Genomic DNA, 21,464 nt, shown 5'->3' with positions numbered 1-21,464 from the left:
CAGCCCTTTCAAACCTACATCAACTGAATTCAAAGTAGAGAAAATTTGCACATTGTGTCTTCACAATTGTATGGATGCAAGACCTGATGCCTTGCCAAAGACTTCACAACTTACCACTCAGTGACGAGACTAGAATTTAGCAGTTCCCAGCTTGCCGTTGTATTTCAGAAAACAGCATTATTTATTTTTTTCGTTTAATTTAGACTAACCTGCTATATGAAACATACAGCAAGACAGTTGCAATCTGGTAAGAGAGTACAAGACATGAAGATGTGAAAATATGTATGTAAACTGGAGGGAAGCGTAGCAGTAAGTGATGCTTTGAGCAGGCAAGGAGGGAATCAAGAGGAATCTCTGCAGTTCTTCCTACCCTAAGGGAAGACTTACAGATCCCTAGAATATGATCATATGATCAAGGCTCATGACTGAAAACTATATGGTACCTTATTTTTCTTCTCCCCCCCCCCCCCCCCCTTAATCATGTTTACAAGAAGTCTTTCAAGAGCTGAATTAGGACGTGACACTTATCTGAAAACATGAGCAGCTTCTACCCAGCTGCCTGATGGGCTTGGCAGATGACATTGGCAAAACAAGTGGCTCATTGACTTTGTGAGGAATTGCCACCTTTCCATCACACCTAGGAATTTAACAGCTTTTACATCTCTCCACTTGGGAGACTGATATTTTGTCAGTACTTTTTCTCTAAAGTGAACAGAAAGAATATTATTTAATTGGTGTGTGAGAGATTCTGATTGCGTCTGCCTTGGCCTTTTATAATTTCATTTTGAAGTGTTAACATTACAAACAACTGTCATACTTATAAGTGTGTAGGTATTGCCAGTGCATAGGTTTTATAAATGGTTTACATTGTACAGTAGAAGTCCCATATTTCAGTACAGTTAATATTTCTACTCTCTTGGCCCTCAATATTACAAGAAGCTGAGCAGGGCTCTCAAGCACGTCACTTCTTTAATACATCTTTGAGGATTCTTCTGAAAAGAGGTCGTAGAAGATGGCTGATAACTATCATTGCTTCCAACAAAAATGTTTGTCCTTCACTGAAGAATCTGTCAAATCAAAGGCTAGAATGGGTGCCATCATGGTGTATGCTAACTTGTATGACTAATGGTGCAAGTGTAATTTAAACTGCCCATACAAGATGATATTTCACTAACCACAAAACATTCACTATTTGCTAATTACAACTAGCAAGTTCTTACCAGGCTGATGTTTTTAATTAGAGCATATACGTTATTTATTTTTTTTTAATGTTTAGAAGTTAGACAGTGCCCTCTCCTGGACATAGGCTCCCATAGCAGTAATCTGTAAAGTGCCCCAAATGTTGCCAATTAGAGAAAACGAACACAAAACCAGTGTGCTGCTCTGCTGAAGGGATTTGCCGGTTTCAAGGAAGTACACGTTGTTGTGGTCCCTCCTTGCATTTTGGTCTACTTGAAAGCATACTGTGTAACAAAAATTGTTCTCAGTTTAGATGGCAAGGAGCTTGTGATTAAGTTAGCTTGAACCCAGTTGACTAGAGTTGAAGGTGCAACTTTATCGCGGTGAGCAGCAGGAACATGTAGTGCTATATATTCCAGTTTTTTACAAAAATCAGCTCAATACAATAAGAGCATATTCATCTTCAGAAATGAGGGTGATGGATAAATATGCAGTTGCCGCTTACTTTTTAGGTGTTCTCTTAAATGTCTTTATTCCATTATTTCACAGTAAAAAATTATAATTATGCTAAGAAGTCGAAAGAGTTATTTTTCTCTTTATCCTTTCTTGAGGATGTTTTGTTGGTGGTTTTTTTGTTTGGGTTTTGGTTGGGGTTTTTTTTGGAAGGGAGGGGTGTTAATATAAAACCCCAATACTATCAGTTTGACTTAATAATTCTGATCTCATGCCTTTAGACTTTTCCAGGGTCCATAAAAAAAGCAGTTTACCCAGGATGTAACTTGAGAAAGAACATTCTCAAGATTTACAACATCTCACAGCAAAGGGGACAGGAAGAAATGTATTTCCCCAGTAGTTCATTTAAAACATGTGTTTAAATTCCTTCAAATATAGCCTATAAAACTATAATCCAGCATTTACAGGAAAAATTAAATTAATGGCATAGAAAGCATTACATATCCATTAATCAAACTTCTATAGTTTTCAAATAACTTCTATAGTTTTTCTCAGCACAGAAAACACATGGAGAAAAGTAGTTGTGTAGGGTTAACTGTGAGTGATTTCTACTAATTGGCGGACAAGTTGTTTTATATATTAGCATAAACATGAGGCAAAGCAGCTCTTGTATTTATTTACTTAAATTTTGCATGCTTTCTAAAAATCTGCCGACTTCTTAAAAGCAGACTGCCCATGCAGAGCAGCCGCTCTGTGTGCCAAAACTCAGCATCCTCTGACGGCTCACTTCAAAGGTGCACTTCTAGGGAAAAATGCAGCCCATCCTACAGCATGCACTCACTCACATGAGGGAAGCTCTGGAGCAGAGATCAAGTTGTGCTCCCAAAATAGTCTGGCCACTCATAATATTGCCCTTCAGCCAGCCTTTGCCCATCACGTGTATCTGCCTGCAGCTGTGAGCACTTCTGCTCCACCAAGTGATCTCCACTGCCCTCTGCAAAGAGCTGTGAGCTCTGGAGTAACAGACCTCCTCATTAATGGTCACAGTTGGTCATTAGCTGGTCACTGAATCTTTCTTGATGACCCGCTAATGAAATTCCCACTGGTTTATTGTGAAGATTGGTCAAGGTAGACAGTATAGGTAATTTATAGCTGAACATCTGCCATGCTAATCACCTTTGCTCAGCAACTGTAATCGACACAGTACTACTAAGAGGCATTATTACATCCTTCTTAATTTATTTCTCAGGTGTAAATATTTCACATTGAATGGAAATTTTGGATTCTGTGTTTAAAAATATGTTTACATATTTTATTTAGGGGGGAAATTTATTTAAGAATTTAATGAGGAAACAAAGCCTTAATCTTACAAACTCTTTTTTTTTCTGACATCTTTTGCCCTTAACAAAAGATGTTTATTTTTTAAAAACAAACCTGTGCACATTAATATTCACCTGTAAAAGGCTCAGAGGCCCGCACAGTGCAAAAATCTCTCCGTGTGTGTCTGTTAGCTTCAGGAACCTGGAGAGCTTTGATGGTTCAGCACCTGTGGTGCCTAATCTCTGTGAATCATGGGTAAGTTGGCCAGAAGCTACAGTCCTTCCAGCTGTGATCTTGCCAGCTCTTAAAAGCTAAAAAGTTTCAGCTGAGCCTTGACTTGGTGGAAAATCTCCAGAAAAAGCCCAGGAAGTGGTGGTGATGCATTAGGTAGCACTCTTCCCTCTAAGACTGGTACATAATGCCGTAGGGGTTATCCAATTATCACAGGAGCTTGCTTTTGCTTTAGGCATCCAGGTACCTTCTCTTGTTTCAAGACTGATCAGAGTCCACCAATGCTGTGGTTACTAGGCATTTCACCACCCTGAACATTTGCTAGATTGGATGACTGTGGCCAAGATACTCATAATACTTTAAGGTTTCATATTTTCATTTTCACATATTCGTGTATCATAATTACAATGCAAAACAAAAACAAACAAGCAAAAAAAGCTAGTTAGTTTATATCTGCTATGCAACTGCTATAAGAAATTGGGTTTGCATCTGTTAAAATGTCCTGGGCACAACTAGGAAGTTTATCATGTTCCATTACAGGGTTTTGTGCACTTGAGTCACATTAAGTGGTATCCCAATGCTCATCTCATTCCCTGCAGATGCCTTCAAGATTGCAAAAATCTTTCTCAAATGGCAGTTCTTGAGCTGCGTAGAGATTGAGAAGGTGGGTTTCCAGGGAGGTGTCCTGACCATTGATCCCCAGGGTGTGGGAACAGGAGCTGCGGTTGTCTTTAGAAAGAGAGTTTTTGGCCTCTCAGTTTACGTTTGGTAAATTCACTGTAAATGAGGTGAGATTACCAAAATGTGTCATTAGTCAGACATTCAATTTCATACTTTTTGATTATGAATGAGACGCTCCTCTCCATCGTAGTTTCAAGTACTGGGATACTCCTGTCTCCTTAGCAGGCATTGCTGGCAAAGGGTGTGGCACCAACCAGAAGCTCATGAAATGACCAAAAGCAACTCAGCTCCTAAACAGCTCATGAAAGCACCTGTCATGGTTCTACCCCAGCCAGCAGCTAAACACCACACAGCCGCTTGCTCGCTCCTCCCCAGCAGGATGGGGGAGAGAAATGGAAGAGTGAAAGTGAGAAAACTCGTGGATCGAGATAAAGACAGTTTAATAAGTAAAGCAAAAGTCGCGCACGCAAGCAAAGCAAAGCAAGGAATTCATTCCCCATTTCCCATGGGCAGGCAGGTGTTCAGCCATCCCCAGGAAAGCAGGGCTCCATCACGCCTAACGGGGACTTGGGAAGACAAATGTCCATCACTCCAAATGCCGCTGCCCTCCTGTTCTTCCTCTTCTGCAAGCCCCTTATAAGCTGAGCATGACATCATATGGTATGGAATATCCCTTTGGTCAGTTGGGGTCAGCTGTCCAACTCTTTGTGCACCCCTAGTCATCCCACTAGTGGGTTGGTGTGAGAGACAGAAAAGGCCTTGGCTGTGTGTAAGTGCTGCTCAGCAGTAACAAAAACCAAGTCAATATTATCAACACTGTTTCCAACACAAATCCAAAACCCAGCCCCATACTAGCTGCTATGAAGAAAATTAACTCTCAGCTGAAACCAGGACAGCAACATAGATGGTACTTGCCTTGATGTTGCACGTTTTCATGACAAGCATTTGATTCTGCACCTTTAATGGCATGGACATGAGAGTTCAAGGCAGATAGAGCAGCCAGATATTTTTACAGAAAACCACAAATCATTTCAAATAAATAAGACATTTATTTCATAATTGCTTATCTTCTTCTTATACAGCATCCTGCATTTGTTTCCATACTAAAAAGTAAATACGATGTTCAAATATTAATATGTCATATGTTTGAGAAGGACCAGGTCCTTACCCAAAGCAGTGTGTTTTTAAAGAAATTCATTGAACCCAGATGGACTTCTCATGGCATCTCGGTGCAGAATGAAGTAGTGTTAACATTGCATCTTTTTTTTTTTTTTCCCCCCAGGAGCTGTGGTCAGTCAGCTTTAAAATCCTAAGATCAAAATTTGAAAGTGTAAATAAAATGTGAGTTTGGTCTCAGCAGTAATATAAACTCCATGAAAATACCCTCCTCAGGGGGGAAAAGACACTCCTTAAATCACAATACTTCCTTAAATCCCTGTGTAATTATCCACTGAAGAAATGCACATAGCAGTTTAGAAGAGTTGGTGGATGTTGAGACAAACATCTTTACAGCAGTGAATGGGAGATCTTTAACTATGTGGCTGTTGTCTAGTATTATCCGATCTTATCAACACACAAAACACGTGTGAAGTACCTTTTCGACCCTTGTATGTGCTCTAGATGAAACCCCAAAGCCAAGTGGTAGTAACACAATGTAAGACTACACAATGAAAATAAACCAAACTGAAGGTATATTACATTTTTAATTTTCACTATAGTAATTAAGTAATGCTGCACGCGCGTAGAATTTCTGCTGCTCGCTTTATGTACCTTAATGGTTATTCCCTTTCATACAGCAAGACGTGTCCCACAATGTACAGAATGAGTTCATGTGTTCATCTTTCAAGTTTCAGTGTTTAATACTTTCCTGCTAAGATAATGTAGCAATGAGCTCATATCTTTCTACTGGCTGTCCCTTGGAAACGGTACTGGCCTCTTTGCAGAAGCCATTGCAAAGCTGAACTAACGCAGATGTGATTGCACATCCATTTTACCTAACCTTTATTTGTTTTCAGAGAAAACATGGAAATCTTTGGTTAAGTTAGCTCTTTTGAAAAAACATAGTCTTTAATTTCCTTACTAAACATAGAAAACTTGGTGAAAGAATACAACATTGAATCCTGTTCCTATGTAACATTTAATTTCATTTTTATTGTATTTATTTTCAGAAAATATATTGAACACAAGTGCAAGACAAGTAGGTACTTTTGGACATTTTGAACAGCAGCTGGAAATTGAGGGTCTCTACAGATATTTTGGGTTTTTTTTTAAATCAACAAAAGCAACTGATTCAAAAATGAAACTTTTGTTACAAATTTTGAAATAACATATTTTCTTACATTCTTTGTAACAGGCAGTTCTGCTAATCTAACCTGCAGAGCTTTCTTTGGGTATAGTGGAGATGTCAGTCCTTTAATCTACTGGATGAAAGGGGAGAAGTTTATTGAAGATTTGGATGATAGTCGAGTTTGGGAAAGTGACATCAGGTAAAAGAAAAAGCATTTTGTTTTTTCCGTCAATATCTTTTGTTGATAATGTAATACTTGTTATCATCGACTAACTCAGGAACACTTTGGTCTGATCCCTGCTTTTGCAACATCCATTCTTTACGTTTTCAACTCCACCAGTAAAGAACAGAAAAATGCATCACGCCTCGGCCACATCTGATGTTAGAGAGCTGCAAAAACAGAACAGCTGCCCGACAAGTACCATAGTGTTAACGACAGGAATTTGCATAGTGACTTTTTCAAACTGTGACAATCTACAATAACAAGCATTAAGGCAGTTACTAACATGAAATAAAGATAAGATAAATAAATACATCAAGAAAAACAGCTCAGAAGAAGTCTTTTAAAACATGGAGCCTTAAATAAATGCTGAAGTCTGGCTAGTTTTGATTTCTTTTCTTCAAGAAAAAAAAAAAAAGAGTTTCCTGGGATGTTATCTGGCCTGTGAGAGCCAAACATCCAGTTATGTGGGCTGCTTGTATCTGCTGAAATACTTGTTTTAAAGAGGATCTGGCTATTCGCGTCATGTACTTCTACAGCTAGTAAAAGTGCTGCCTCATTTGGAAACTAAGAAAAAAGTGGTTTTCTATTGAGAATTACATACTTGACATAGTGTTCCAACTCCTATCCAATATGAGGTATCTACTTGGATCTGAAGAGATTCCTTTTTCATTTACAATTCTGTATATGTGTATATCACTGTGTCTATATATCACAGATAAACCCAGATATGAAGGTAAATCTAAATGTGCATTACAAAGGCAGCTAAATAATCACAGATCGTTATCTACAGTGATTGTCTATAACAGAACAAAATGAGCTTATTTACACTGCCCGTCTCAGATAGGAGCTTACTATCTCATCAAAGGATATGAAGTCACACTCCTTTTCGGCTGAACCTTGGATTTCTTCAGTAGAACCAGAGTAACAGAGACAATTCCTTTAACAAAATCAAGAAGGCCACATAGACATTCAAGGTCATCATCCCCAGGTATAAGCAAAAAGGAAGGGTAATTCACCGCAGTGTACTTTAAGTTTATTCTGTAAGTTTGTTCAGCCAGAGACTTGGCATTCTGAAGGATGACAAAAAGGTGACAAGAACCTCGTTAAAACTTTGTTTTGTGGAGGGAGGATCAGGAAGGCTGGTTTCCACTTCTTTTGTCAGGTGTGATGTGAGGGAGCAGCCTGGAATGGTTTGTCATTTGCTTCCCGATATGTATTTTCTTTCATCTGAATGAATGAGTGGCATCTGGTATACCAGTTCTTTCTACCGATTTATAATACGTAGTCAAATTTTATCATACATTCTAGAAACAATTTTTCAGGCTATGGCATGAACGCAGTTTTTCTGAGTGGCATGTTGAAGACCCTCAGAAAGCGCACAACGTGTTTGGCCCAAACTCCTAGTGTGACCCTAAAGACCGTAATAACTGTTTTCACTTTTCTCTCTTCTAACATTTCAAGACTTCACATAATACTGATCAGGGTCTCCATCAGAGTGTGCAATAATATATTATCAGTGTGTATATCATTCTGCTTAAAGAAGACTATTAACTGAAGCTCTCATTAACATTTACAAAGCCAAACCTCCTCATTAGAAGTGAGGAAGAAAAGGGCATGATATAATTTAATTAAGATTGCATCAAACCATAGCCAAATTTGAAGCAAGAGAGCTGTGAATTGTAAGTAGCATTATTATGTCATGATTATCTAATGCTCTGCTATGATACAAGCAGAATAGCAACGTTGGTTTCTTTTTTCTCAGGGTTCTCAAGGAACATCTCGGGGAACAGGAGGTTTCCATCTCATTGATTCTTGACTCCGTGGAAGAGGCGGACCTGGGGAATTACTCGTGCTATGTCGAGAATGGAAATGGACGCCGGCATGCCAGTATTCTTCTACATAAAAGGGGTAAATATGCAGCTTTTCTCCATGAAATGATACAATATAGGGGCGGTCAGTTTTTAGAGCTTCTTTCTGATTCAAGCATGAATTTTGACTTCCTGAAATATTAATGATCAATGATTAATTTTCCCCAGGCATTTACATTGTTAATTATGGTCGCCACAGGAAAAAATACAGTAACACCTTTTAATTATATTTATATGAAAGATGCATTTAATAATTCCTTAACTTTAAAACCAATAAAGGCTCAATAGAGAAAAACATAGTAGGAAGCAACAGGTAATACAACTGTAATAATTTTCTGTAAGAATAAAATAAAATCTTAGAAAAGCCCACAAAAATACATTCCACTTCTATCAGAAATGGCATCTAAACCCCACGCCAGGGGATTTCCTGCGTAGCCTGACTGTAGAAATTTTCCTTCTAACACATTTGTTTAACACCAACATTTCTGAAGTGAAGCACAATGACAGAAACTTCTAAGGACCTTCCTGTTTCTACTCACCACTCACATCCCGTGATTCTAATGGCCACAGCCATCTCCTGCGGAGATAATTACAAGAGGTGGAGAATCTCTTGCAAAGCGAGGTTCCCAGATCCACTTTGTTCACTTTACCTCCCAGACGGTGCTCCACATGCCTGGGCTTGACGCTCCCCACCCTCCTGCAGCATCCTGCTGGTTTAAGGGAGAGCAAAGAATAATCAGGAGCAGTGTCTGTACTTTGCTGTCATTACTGTGCTTTAAGACTGTTTGTAAAGGTGAGCAAACTGGGTTCTTACTGTGGTGCTGAACTACTTGTGGCATCTCAATTTATACCAAAGCAGTGATGTCTTCCCTAATTTTAGTCTTGTAGCATGCAAAGTCTGTCTAAGTTTAAAAGGAAGCCATAAATCAAGATAGTGTGACTCATCTATTTAAATGTATTTTTGTGTACCTCCAGTTAATAGAATAGAACTAATCTGTAGCCATTTTTCTGAACTCTTGTCATTGCTTCTTAGGAGATTCAGATGTAAATACCCAGATGTTCTGCTTAGCCTGGCATTCGCCATATTTTCTTGAATTTGCAGAGATGGGAAATTAACTTAATAAGTAATTGAACCTCAACAATTTACCAGCTAGTAGTCATATGCTTCTAATTCAGAGATGTTTGAACCCAGAGCAAGAGCTTAACCCAAGAAACACTGAAATCCAATGGCTTGTCTTTAATAATGAAATTAGTGCATGGAACACTGAAAATATAAAGAAATTTTAAGGCTTAAATTTCTTTAAAACCAGTACTTAATTAACTGATGTGTTTTAAGTCACATGCTGATGATGAGTCCTTATTTTCCCCTCCATACAAGCAGTAGCTCCAAGACTGACAACACATAAGTCTTTTCTGTTCTGTGACCACCAGCTTTTTAATTTAACAGTGTGCATGCATAAATTTTGCAAGGGTCTATTTTCCTTGCTTCCTTTCTTGGAGAAATCATTATGTCAAACACACCACAGTATGTGGCCTCATGATGACATGCTTAAGAGGAAGTAATCTCAATATTTAATTGCCCTTATAAATAGTAAAAAGCTAAAAATAGCAAAATCTCCCCCAAATAGTATTTTTTTTCCTCCTTAAGTAAAGCTGAATCTGAAATTGTGATTTGGAAACAAAATCTGTTGTGCCCTCGTAAAACAAAAGGTGCCTGATACAAGCCTTCTACATACTTTGCATGTTGACAACAGTTTCAGTGAAATGATAAATTAACCATGACAGATAAAAATTTGAGCTAGTCTCTCAGGTCTCCTAGGAAGAGGAGCTTTGCAGTGCTTGCTTAGTCTCCTGTATATCACCATGACAACATTTCGTTTTAGGTTTCCTTGTTTAGATCCACATTTAGTCTCTGCTAGGAATGAGTTAGCTGTTTATTAATTTCTGATTATTGGCTCACTTAGAATTGGGACCTAATAATTAGGTAAATTTGCTTCCTGAATACAGAGGCATTTGCAGAGTTATTAGTTTTGGTTGATTTTCTAGTTAGCGATCTTTTTTCCAGCAGTATAAGCCAACAAAAATGCTGAATCTGGAATGTTCACTGGATACCTGAAAAAGAAATTATAATCCTTCTTAAACTCCGTATGTGGTACATTATCACCAGGTTGAGAAGGGACAGGAAAGCAGAAAGCTCTGTTACTGAACAAAGAGTGTTCCTGGGAAAAGAGGCATTTAGGGCTAAACACTGCAGTGGGGATTCAGGTACAAAATTTAAGCTTTCTAAACATCCTTGCAACGCTGCTTCGCCCTGGTCAATATATTCTCTGTAAACTTAAACTTCCAGGGGGAGCTTTTAGATATGCCTGCAATTACACACGCCCTGAAAGGGCAGGAAGTTCGGACTCTAAATCACCGGCAAAAACCTAGATGCATCTTTCTCGCTCTTCCCACCAGTCAGTCCAGCAGGGATGCACACCCCCCTTACAGAAAACACAAGCTGGGTCCATCCAATGGTCCCCACCACAAACCAGCACCTGGCACATTCAGCTGGGGAGAGGCTGCTTCTGCTCTTTCTCTGGCACGACACTGGAATGGAAACCTGGAGTCTTCCCTTTCCCGAGAGGAATTTTGGGCGGGAAGCAGAACAGAGCTTCCCTGGAATCCAACACCACTTGTGCAGGAAAAGCAAACCCAGTTTGGGAATCCAGCACCAGGAGAAAGCTGGGGCCCCTGGCACCTCTCTCTAGCCCAGATGCCAGCGCTTCGCATCTTGGGGAGCTGAGCCTCAATTTACTCCTGAGCTTTACTTTCTGACTCCCAGTGGAGAAAAACCTCTGTTTTTGTGCAGCCGTCTAATCAGTGATAGACTCCTGACTCCTCAGACGTTGTGCACAGGGAGCATTTAACTCAGATCTAAAGGCAGTAGAGCATTTTAAGCATGAAAATGCCAATGTTGTTTCCTTTTCTGGTCCATTTCTGCAAAATTTGTCCAAAATTAATCAGAAAAAGAGAGGGATCAGAACCGAGGAGATTTAACATTCATTCACTTCCTCCAGCTGTTGGTCAAATCTCTATCACGTTTACAATAATCAAATTATTTTGTCTTTTATGTGATAAACAAAAAAATCTACTTGTCATAATCTAAAAGGCTGATTTTCTTATTGTTGATAGCTATCATCGATCATCTGTAGCAGCTACAGGTTAATATTCAGCCACGTAGAGGAACCTTCTAGAAATCAATTTTGAGAGTGGTACTGACAGCAGCTAAACACAAATTTATTAACGATAGACCACATATTGCAGATGATATAAGGGGTGTATCACACACTATACTTCTATTTTTTTCACAGGTCTTTAATTCAAGAAGATAAGCCCATAGTCTATCAATGTAGTAGATAAAATGTAATGCATAAGTAGAAAGAATGCTCCTCTGCTATGTTATGTATTGAAAAGTATGACTTTCATGCTGGATCAAAGCCTTTGTAGTCTCATTTAATCATAGACTATGTTGAAAATACAGATTATTATATAATTATGTGATTATTTTTGTGGAAATTCTTGTTTGAATGTCTGCAACTAAAACTCTTAAGCAAAAATAATCTCAAATTCTATCTTGGCATTATTTTGTAATGTTATTGACATGATTTTTAAAACTTAATAATATACCTGTGTTTTTCATGGGTTTTTCACTAGAACCAAGAGCAGGTAACAGAATTTAAGGATTTTTTTCAAAGTATCTCCTTCCCTTTCTTCCCATTTTCTCAGTGCCATCTAATTTCCTATCCTGAGCCTCTTTTATGTTTTGGGTTTTCCTCTGTCACAGGTGTTCTCAATGGTCATATATGGGTCTTATTGACTATAAGCTAATGAGGGATGGTTAAAAGAACTTTTTTTCTGTTGGGACAAAAAAAGATTTTCACTGAAATAAATTGTTTAGAGGAAAATCTTTATTCTGTTGGAAATTGCCCATGAGAATAGATTTGAAAAAGAAACAAGTTAATATTTCCTACAGGAAATACATCTTGAGGAAACCTACAAATAGGTAGGCATACTTTGAACTCATTTATTAATGCATAAACATCATATTAATATTTACTGTACAATTTAATAGCAAATTCTGAATAGGAAGTAGTTCTGAATTTTCTTCATATGGTTAATAACGATAACGGAATTGCTGATGAGCACCTGAAATTACGATGTCATTCACATAATAGTGTAAATCTGTTTTATTACTTAAGGACTTGACTGCGTTAAGTTTTTTGATCTCATAAGTGTTTGCAGTCACTAAGACATGATTTCATACAGTGGTAGTGATGAGTGACAATTAAGACTTAAAAGAGAAAAGAAACGAGTTCTTTTCTAACCTCTGCAAAGAAATCGCAGGTGTTATAGCTTCCTTTGCCGTAAAACTTCACAATGCTTCTGAAATTTCTGAATGGGAGCTCATAATGTAAGCTATGAGAGCAATGAGTTTTATATTTCAACTTCTGTTAATTGGTCCTAATTACTTGAACATTCCAGCAAATCTCTGAGTCTCAGTGGAAGCAAAACTGTTGTAAAAATCTGACCTACTCTGTCAGTTAAAACCTTAACATTTACATCTTCCAGTGTATAAAGCATTCAGTTTTTATTCTGCACTGCAGGAAAACCTTTTCTGAGTTCCTCACCAGGTTTTAGAATTAGAACTTAAATTGGATTTGATTTGACGGGAATTGATTTTTCATCCTCTTATGGCCATTGAAGAAGCTCTCAGGTTGTCACTGTGCTGGACAGTGCAAAGGTTCAGTCAGCCAAGGGGTTCATGACATAGGGCCAAAAGTCGAATATCGCCTCCCCTCTTGTCCCAAACCTAACCAAAAGTGACTGTTCCTTCTATACTCAATATCTCATCTAAAATCAGTAAATTAGTAGAATACTAAAGACTACTGCCTGACAGAAACTTCGTAAGACCGTTTTCTTCATACGTAAGGTTTTTCTCATCCTTTAGAAAATTGGACTAAGACTTATCCAGTAAAGAGGTTAGTCAGATTACTTAGCATGCGCCTAAATCTAATTTTCCTCTGACAAGGTGTCAAACAAGTTAGTTTGTTTATCAGATTCCTTTTTAAAACAGTTTTTCTACCACTTTTATCATAGTTCTTCTCTTTATATAATGTCTAAGTGCAATTCTAACCTTGATTGGCAAGGATGAAAATATTTTAAAATAAAATGGCACAAATTGTTCCCATAATCCATGCAGAGCTAAATTATTCATTAATGCTATCCTCAGAAAAAATGTAAACAGTATGTTTTATGATCTTACATCCTTGGAACTTGGTACTCCATTTTCCCCACATTTTAGCACCTCCCAGTGCTTTTTACATTCATTTCTTTCAGAAGATCTAAAAGAAGTAATTGTGTGGGCTGTCTGATTTCTCTAGTGCAATAAGCAAATAGAAGCTCTCCTAATCAGTAAGGTTTTAAGTCATACGCAATTCATTTATTTGGGGAAGCTAACTAGAGATTAATGCAATTCCGCACCATGACACTTTTTTCCTTCAACCTGAAGTATAAAATGCCTTTAAAAAGCAGTATTCTGTATTTAAATGTAGTAAACTTCAGTAACATTGCAGCATCTATATTTTTTTCAGCGTTACCCTTTTGAGTTAACACACTGTTGGAAATAGTCAGTGTAATTATTCTCCTGCTGGGAACAGGTATCCCGCACTTCTCAGAAGAAATAAAAATGTCATCAGTAAGAACATACTTCTATTACAATAATTTACTATCTCTATTCTAATAACACTGGAAATCCAACAGCAGCAAGGCTCAGATACGCTGCCTGCCATACTAATGAATAGGTTAACAAGATCCCTGTCTCGTATTTGCACACTTATATACATACACATGTACATATAATCCCAAACCTGACTGATTCTTTTTCATAGATGAATTGGGAATATATATTATATATTGATCTAAAAATTAAAGTGAGAAAACTAGGTCTCAATAGGTCTAATAAATAAAATGAAACTAGTGCTTTGAGAACTGCAACTAAATTTAGCCACTTTTTTTAAGTCAACACTGCAGACATCTACAGGCACGTATGGCCTATGCTGGCAGAAAACATGTACTTTGTGCTGAGAAATGATTTCATAATCAAGCTAATGAACATCCCAAATCTGTTTCTACTGGTATCAGAAGTATTATTTTCCTACAATATCCATCAGTAATTATTCACAACAGTATCCATAAAGCCATCTAGGTACCTTAAATACAAACAGAATTTGTTTGGCACATTGAAAAAAACCAAACAAAAAAATCGTAAAAAGTAGAGAATAGATTTTATATATATATATATATATGCATATTGGATATGCATATGCTGTATAAAGCTGTGGTTCCATATGCTATACTTTGGAAAGATAAATTGTTTTACAGCCATGCCATAATGAATACTGTATTAAGTGGGGGGAAAAAAAGAGGAAAACATAAAGCACATACTTCTCCATTTTTAAACTGTGAGTATGGATTTCTTTCTTCCCAAACTAAAGTCTGCCTACTGTTTACTGCTGATGTCTGAAATGAGGCTCAGACAAGTACTCCTGTGTTAGCCAGCCTCCTTCTTCCTTTAGAAGAAACACACCCGTTTACAACCAAAGCTGCATGTTATGACACATCAGTCTTGCGCTGGTCGTCAGTGTCTGCCTTCTTTACCTTCTCTCAGGTGTCGTCACAAGAGCTTTAGAACTGTCTTCCGCTGTTCCCCCTTCCAATTTATATTCATTACCTTTATGTTTCTTTTAATAATTGAAGTCCATGAAAGTATACCTAGCCAAGCTGAGAACTGTCTCTCACCAGACCTTGTAGCTGTGTGAGTTAAATCGTCCAAGAGAAGCAGAGAATGGAAATAAGTTTAGGCCACAAAGTTGAAAAGATTTATGTATGCACTAACCTGAAGCTCTGTGAATAGTCCTGTTGACTTCAGAGGGATTACTTATAGTCCATGAAGTTAAGCAATCTGCGTAAGTGATTGCAAAATTGAAACCTTAGATAGACCGTAATTGGATTTTGAAAAAGGCTCAGAAATTGAATACACAGCTATAAATCACATGTCCTCAAAGAGTTATAAATCACCAAAAAAAATGTTTGAAATATAATTATTTTTCTTAGTAGCTCAGCTGTATGTGGACTAACGAATAGAATAAGATTAATTTTAAATTATTACAGATCATTAAATGTAAAGTCCCTGAAGCATGTCGTATAAGTCAAAAGATATGAATCTTTGAAGGCACCCTTTTATTTACTTTCTTGTTACAACTCCAGCTTCGATAAGTGATTTACCTGCACGACACAGCGCAAGGAAGTTTATCAAATATTAAAGCCAGGTGAAGATCAAAGATATATCCTACAAATATGCCTAATAATTAGGACAGAATCACTATAAAATGAGTGCATTCATTCCCAGCCATATCATGCCAGATATTTAGAGAGGACGTGTACTTCATTTTAATTAGCCGTCTTTTTCACTGTGTTGCTTGGCCAAAGCCTCCCGATAAGGAAAAAAATTGTAGCCATTGTTCAAAATGCTTGTAACAAATCTTGTTTTAAATTGAAGCTATTTATTCAGAAACCAATCTGCTACTGCTGCAGTAATCAATGTGTTTTCCCTTGGAGTAGAACTGTTCCTGTGCTACTGGAGGACTATTGTTAATTGCCTGTAACTAAATGATTGCTGTGCTTCTGGATGTAACTCCTTGGCACTAGCTCGTTTGTTGTGTTTAACAGAATGCCTGTCCCCCTAAGGGTTAGCCGAGTAATTTTCCTCTTTTTTTTCTACATTCAGCCTCAGCTCCTTAAGGAGGGCCAGGTCTCTAATTTGAGCAACGTAACACAGAGGCTAAATAGATTTTAAAAGGTTTGCACTTTTCGTCTCTCCCCTCTGATGTGGAATTGTGCTGAAATTGAATCTTTTTTTGCGTGTAGCCACTGCAGGAAACTTGAATTTCAGCAGGAAAAACAGATCACACTTCAAAGGGAGTGTAATGCCTGCTGCAGCAACTGCGCTCAAATCGCAATGCAAAAGGCAGAATAAAGCAGCAGAAAAAATTGTTATTGTGAAGGTAACCTTACACTCTAACCTTGCTGTTGTTACACTTTAACTTAGCTTTAACAGTCACTACATCATTGTTGACATTGTTGACATGCACATCACCAACACCCTTGGGTTCACAGAGCACCTTTCAGGAGTACCCTCTCCTACGAAGGAGTCGGAAGCACTCTCCCCAACTCACGTTGGGAAAACCGAGGCACGCACATCCGAAGCGGCTTCAGTTACCCGAGGGACCAGCAGCAGAGGCAGGACCGAGCCTCCCGCTCCTCCTCACACCTTCCGTTCAGCCCAGCACAGGGCGATGCCGTTCACACAATCCCTGCGGCAGCTCCAAGCCAGCCAGTTGCCCCCTTAGGGCACGGTTTAGCATCCTGCAGAAACGCTAACTCAAGGCCTGCAGGCAACCGACTCGGTGTGGTGCTGTGCCCAGGCCGATACGTCCCGCCTTCCGCGGCACCGCACAGATGTGGCCGTCCCACTTCCAGCGCTTCAGGGCTCCGCTCAGGCGTTTGCAGGGCCGGGTGTAAGGATGCAGCAGGCTGCCCGGCTAATCACTGCTCCTCTCTGCCTCTGAGCCCTGACAAACATCACGGGGACAGGGAGCGAACACGTGCTGATAGACATTGTCCAGCACGGAGGAAAATACAACCTTGCTATGCTAGACGGATAGAGCATGAAACTTACCTTGCAAACAAATCTGTTTAAGGAAGAGCCACCTTATCCTTGTGTTCATACGTGATCACGATGGGTTCAGCAGCAGAGCATGAAAAGGTAATTTCTAGTCAGGGTGACTTAGACAATTTTATTGTTTGCTTTGGTTGCCTAATTTAGGGCAGGCTTATCTGTGTTCAGATAGATTTTACTGAAGTAATAATATAGGCATAATCTTGAATTATTTCATCGGGAAAAAGATAACTAAGGGCGACTCTCTGACGGCAAAAGTGATGCAGCGCGTTAGTCTGATTTCATGCGCGGTGACAGAGAACAGATGACTACCTGCAGTTATTTTTTCCATTTAATCTCAAAATCATTAATTTAGGAAAAACTTTTGTTTTCCAGTTGTAAAGTTTTTCCTTGCCTTTAATGAGTCATAACAGCAGGAACATAAATAGAATATTTTGTGCCTAGCAACCTGAAATATTAAAACCTTTCTTCTAGTTACCATTGAACAGCTGCATCACCTGTAGTACAAAATGATAAACAGGGTATAGTAAGCCAGTGCAGAGTAATTTCCATTTCCATTTATATTCCAAAATGCTGTATTACTTGTGCATGCAAACAATTTTTTGTTGGGTGTTTTTAATAACATTCCCCTCTCTGGACCAGAAAAGTATTGAAAATCTGAAATAACCATGTAGGTCTTAAAAATATCTAACACAAAGGAGTTTCCAGCACAGTTTTGGAGAGAATGACATGGAATATAAATGCCTTTTTATTTTATTTTATTACACTTTTAGTGTCTTCTAGAGAGCAATGAAATCTCCTTACAGTTGCCTCAAAATAATAAAAGAAGTGTGTGATTCTCAGTAGACGCAGTCAAAATAAATGGAATTGTCACTTTTTCCTCTAACCTTTTATTTCTCTAATTGAATTGAATTGTGCTGGAGTATCATATCTGCATAACCACACACACACACACACACAAAAGGTTACTTCAGGGCTACCCTGCTTCACTCAGACAGAAGCTGCCCACTGGAAGAGGATGCTGTGAAAATAGCACAGAACTGAGCTTTCTCCAGCACAGATTTTTATGAAGCAAACTGTATATCTTAGATTTCCAAGATCTGATTTCTTGGCATTCCTCAAAACTGAGTGATATTGGAAAAGTATGGGTGGTCTTAAGATTTGCCATCTATTACTCATTTCAAATTACAAAATTGTTAGTAACGCTCTTCCTCCTCCCACACTCTTTTTTTTTTTTTTAACATTGCCAGTTTTCAGTCAATAAGCAAATGAAAAGTAACAACAAAACGGATGCCACAAAGCTGCGTGAGCTTCCTTGTGCGTGCAATGATTAAGACTGGGGGAGGTGAAAGTCCATGATGGCATATTATTTATGCACTGATAAGCGGCCCCACGGAGGGTACCGTTAGTGATAGACAGTTGTGGCCACATTTGACCAGAGCCCCCATCCTCAGGAATGAAGCTACGTGGCGACGATCTCAATCCATCACGTCAGTCACCCGTGGCAGAATGCGGCAAAGACACCAGGGGGTCACGGTCTGAACGGGAATGTCAGGACAGACAAGTCGGGATGATTTGCTGTAACTACACATAAGACAAACCCACTGGGGGAAAGGGGAGAATAAAAGATGAACTGCAGATCATTGGGAAACTGTGTCAAAGATATTAACACACAACTGAGATGTGATGTTGTGGGGTTCCTTGGATAATTTGTCTTCACATCTTCCAAGTTTTGGGGTTTTTAAAAAATTGTTATTTTTATTTTGTTAAAAAAAAAAAAATCAAATCCTTAGTCTAATCTAGTCCAGTAGACTGAAACTCATCTTATTTGTGTGTGGAATAAGGGAGGACCTGTGTTTGCATTACAGTCCCCAAAAAAGAAACATTCACCTCTGCTTTCATTGTAAGTAGAATGTCAACATTTACCTGTGTAAAGCAAACTGTGATCTATCTACAGAGAGAGAGAAAGCAGAGAATTATCAAATATCTCTTATATATATGCACATACTCATACACACACATCCCCAGCAATTGTTATTTTTAAATGAGTAATTCAGGTGGTGTACCAGAGGAAGAGCTAGTTTATGAAAGGAAAAAAAGATCGATTAATTAGGTATTTCTTCCAGGGCCCTAAACCAAAATAAATACATAAATAACCCATCATTCATTATTTTATTTTAATGTTTAACATAACTGCAAGGTCTGCTGCTAATCTTTCTCTGGTTTGGAATGTGGTTGTTATTGCGTTTTGTAATTCTTTGCAGAGCTGATGTACACAGTTGAGCTTGCTGGTGGGCTTGGTGCTATTCTACTGCTGCTTGTTTGTTTAGTGACTATCTACAAGTGTTACAAGATAGAGATTATGCTCTTCTACAGGAATCATTTTGGAGCTGAAGAACTAGATGGAGGTAAGGCAGCTTCTTAGTACATTTCCTACTTTCTAAGTATGCCTGTCTTTTATTTCTCTCCACCAAAGCCCAAAATTCATTTCAGTTCAAAATGCGTTAACAACTGCAATTTTTATTTCTCACTGCATTAGGCACTGACTTGAATATGCATTCCTCATACAGCACATCAACAGCAGTGATTGCTGAGCTGATGTACGTGCTGCTCTCTGGAGTTCCAGAAGACACCCATGTCTTTGGGATTTTTATTCCCGACACTGAATGTAAATTACCAACACTGATGCGTTAAAGATTTTCACTTTCTGTCAGTACTGAAAGCCGGCTTCACTTCTCCATAAGCTAGGGAGTGTCTTCCCTAATTGTATTCACCAAGAAGGTAGAGGTTGAAGTGAATCTCAATTTACTGCTTGTTTAAACTGATCAGTTTCAATGAACTGTACCGAGTGTTTGGGAATGTACCCAGCAGTTCATTTTCTTGAGTTCATTTACTTAATCACTGAGAGTGGCTAATGGTCATTAAAGTTGTTCTGCGACTCAAGGACACCCAGCCTAAACAAAAGTAATCCGCAATATATGCACCAGCCTGTGTCAAAAGTATACATGCATTTTCTTTTCTTCTCTTTTTAAGCACTGAAGAAAAAGGTCTACTTTGCCTCTAACCCTACTAATCAAAACTGCTGCTGAACAGCGAACTGGGTTGAGCTGCAGCCTCTGATTAATTAGGTTTGGTTTCTTTGGTCAGAGTTCCTGATGTTTTGTGCTACCACTATGTCTTTGGTGACAGGACCTTCTATTTTACTTAAATACTAATAAAAGTTATTTTACAGTTCAAGGTAATAGCCTGTGGGCAGAAGCCACTGTGACATGTTAAAATAAATGCATACTGATAAAAAAGCGCTGGCCAAATCTGTCACCAATAAGGGAAAAGTGCGGCAGCAGAATTAGAGGTCCTTACATAAGGGAAAGACTTCCATAATAAGATCACTAGGGAATGACCCACTTCTGCCTCCCATCTAAAATTGCATAAGGATTCAAAATAGAAAGTGCTCAGAACAACAAGCCCAAGCACATTAGAACATTTTGTATCCTTCTACTGGATTTACAAAAAGGATGCAATAATATAACAGCTCATTGGGGGGAAAAAAAATCAGGTTATCCTACTTATTTTACAGAGGAGGAAACTGAGGCCCAGAGGGACTGTGACTCACAGAGGCTTTTGGCAGACACCTTTTTTTTTTTCAGGAGCTGAGATCCTCTCTTGTCCACAAAGCAGCCCCCACTTTAAATGGGCATGCTTACCTGCATAAATTGTGTGAATTTAGTAATAGTCATATTATACTATGCAGAAATAGACAGTTTAATTAATAATTGTTTAAATAGATGCAATTTAATGTTTTCTCTCTTGGTATCAGTAATTCTTTCTTTAACAGCTGTCATTTATTGTTATCTCAAATCATTCCCTTTCATCTGCAAACTTACTCTACCAGGAGCTACATGCTTGCCTCTCTCTCTCTCTCTCTCTCCTCCCATCTCAAACATTTGTCACCCGGGAATAAGAATATTTTAATCACACATTTGAAACAACAACAAAGTGACCTCTAAAGGATACTGTTCTGGGACTCAAAAGGAGGAAAACCAATATCCGTTCGGTTTATCCTTCTGAGCAAGGATCATTGTTAAAGAAGATAAAGCATGGTTTCTCTTTAGATGATCAATGCAAACTCTGATAGCTTGGGCACTTAACAACAGTAATATAAGAAGAAAAATACTACTTGCAGATTCCTGTTGGAAACCTGTAGCTTCTACTGTTTTCAATACACTAGCAACATGGATCAAACCCATTTTGCCAATGAAGTTACTGCAGCTGCACTTTCTACTCTGTCTCTTTCACTTACGCTTTTGTAAAAGCATGAAGACAGAGAGGAAATGCCGCCACGGAAGACCAAGCCATGGCTTGTGCAGAAATAAATTGCAGACATACATTCAGATACTTTCCTTTGGCTCAGCTTGTCACTGTTTTGTGACAGACACAGAATGC

At 38.5% G+C, this 21,464-nt stretch overlaps 1 protein-coding gene across 1 annotated transcript in view; it reads left to right on the top strand.

Annotated features, from left to right (window-relative positions):
• Positions 1 to 21,464, top strand: part of IL1RAPL1 (interleukin 1 receptor accessory protein like 1) — a 772,877-nt gene that overhangs the window by 735,939 nt on the left and 15,474 nt on the right. The window contains exons 7-9 of the mRNA XM_075774760.1: positions 6,222 to 6,350; positions 8,137 to 8,282; positions 19,286 to 19,429. Coding sequence (XP_075630875.1) covers positions 6,222 to 6,350; positions 8,137 to 8,282; positions 19,286 to 19,429 — 419 coding nt within the window. The remainder of the gene's footprint in view (positions 1 to 6,221; positions 6,351 to 8,136; positions 8,283 to 19,285; positions 19,430 to 21,464) is intronic.

This window comes from Balearica regulorum, chromosome 1 (genome assembly GCF_011004875.1).
Source record: "Balearica regulorum gibbericeps isolate bBalReg1 chromosome 1, bBalReg1.pri, whole genome shotgun sequence".
NCBI classification, from domain to species: domain Eukaryota; kingdom Metazoa; phylum Chordata; class Aves; order Gruiformes; family Gruidae; genus Balearica; species Balearica regulorum.
This window is presented reverse-complemented; position numbering and strand designations above follow the sequence as displayed.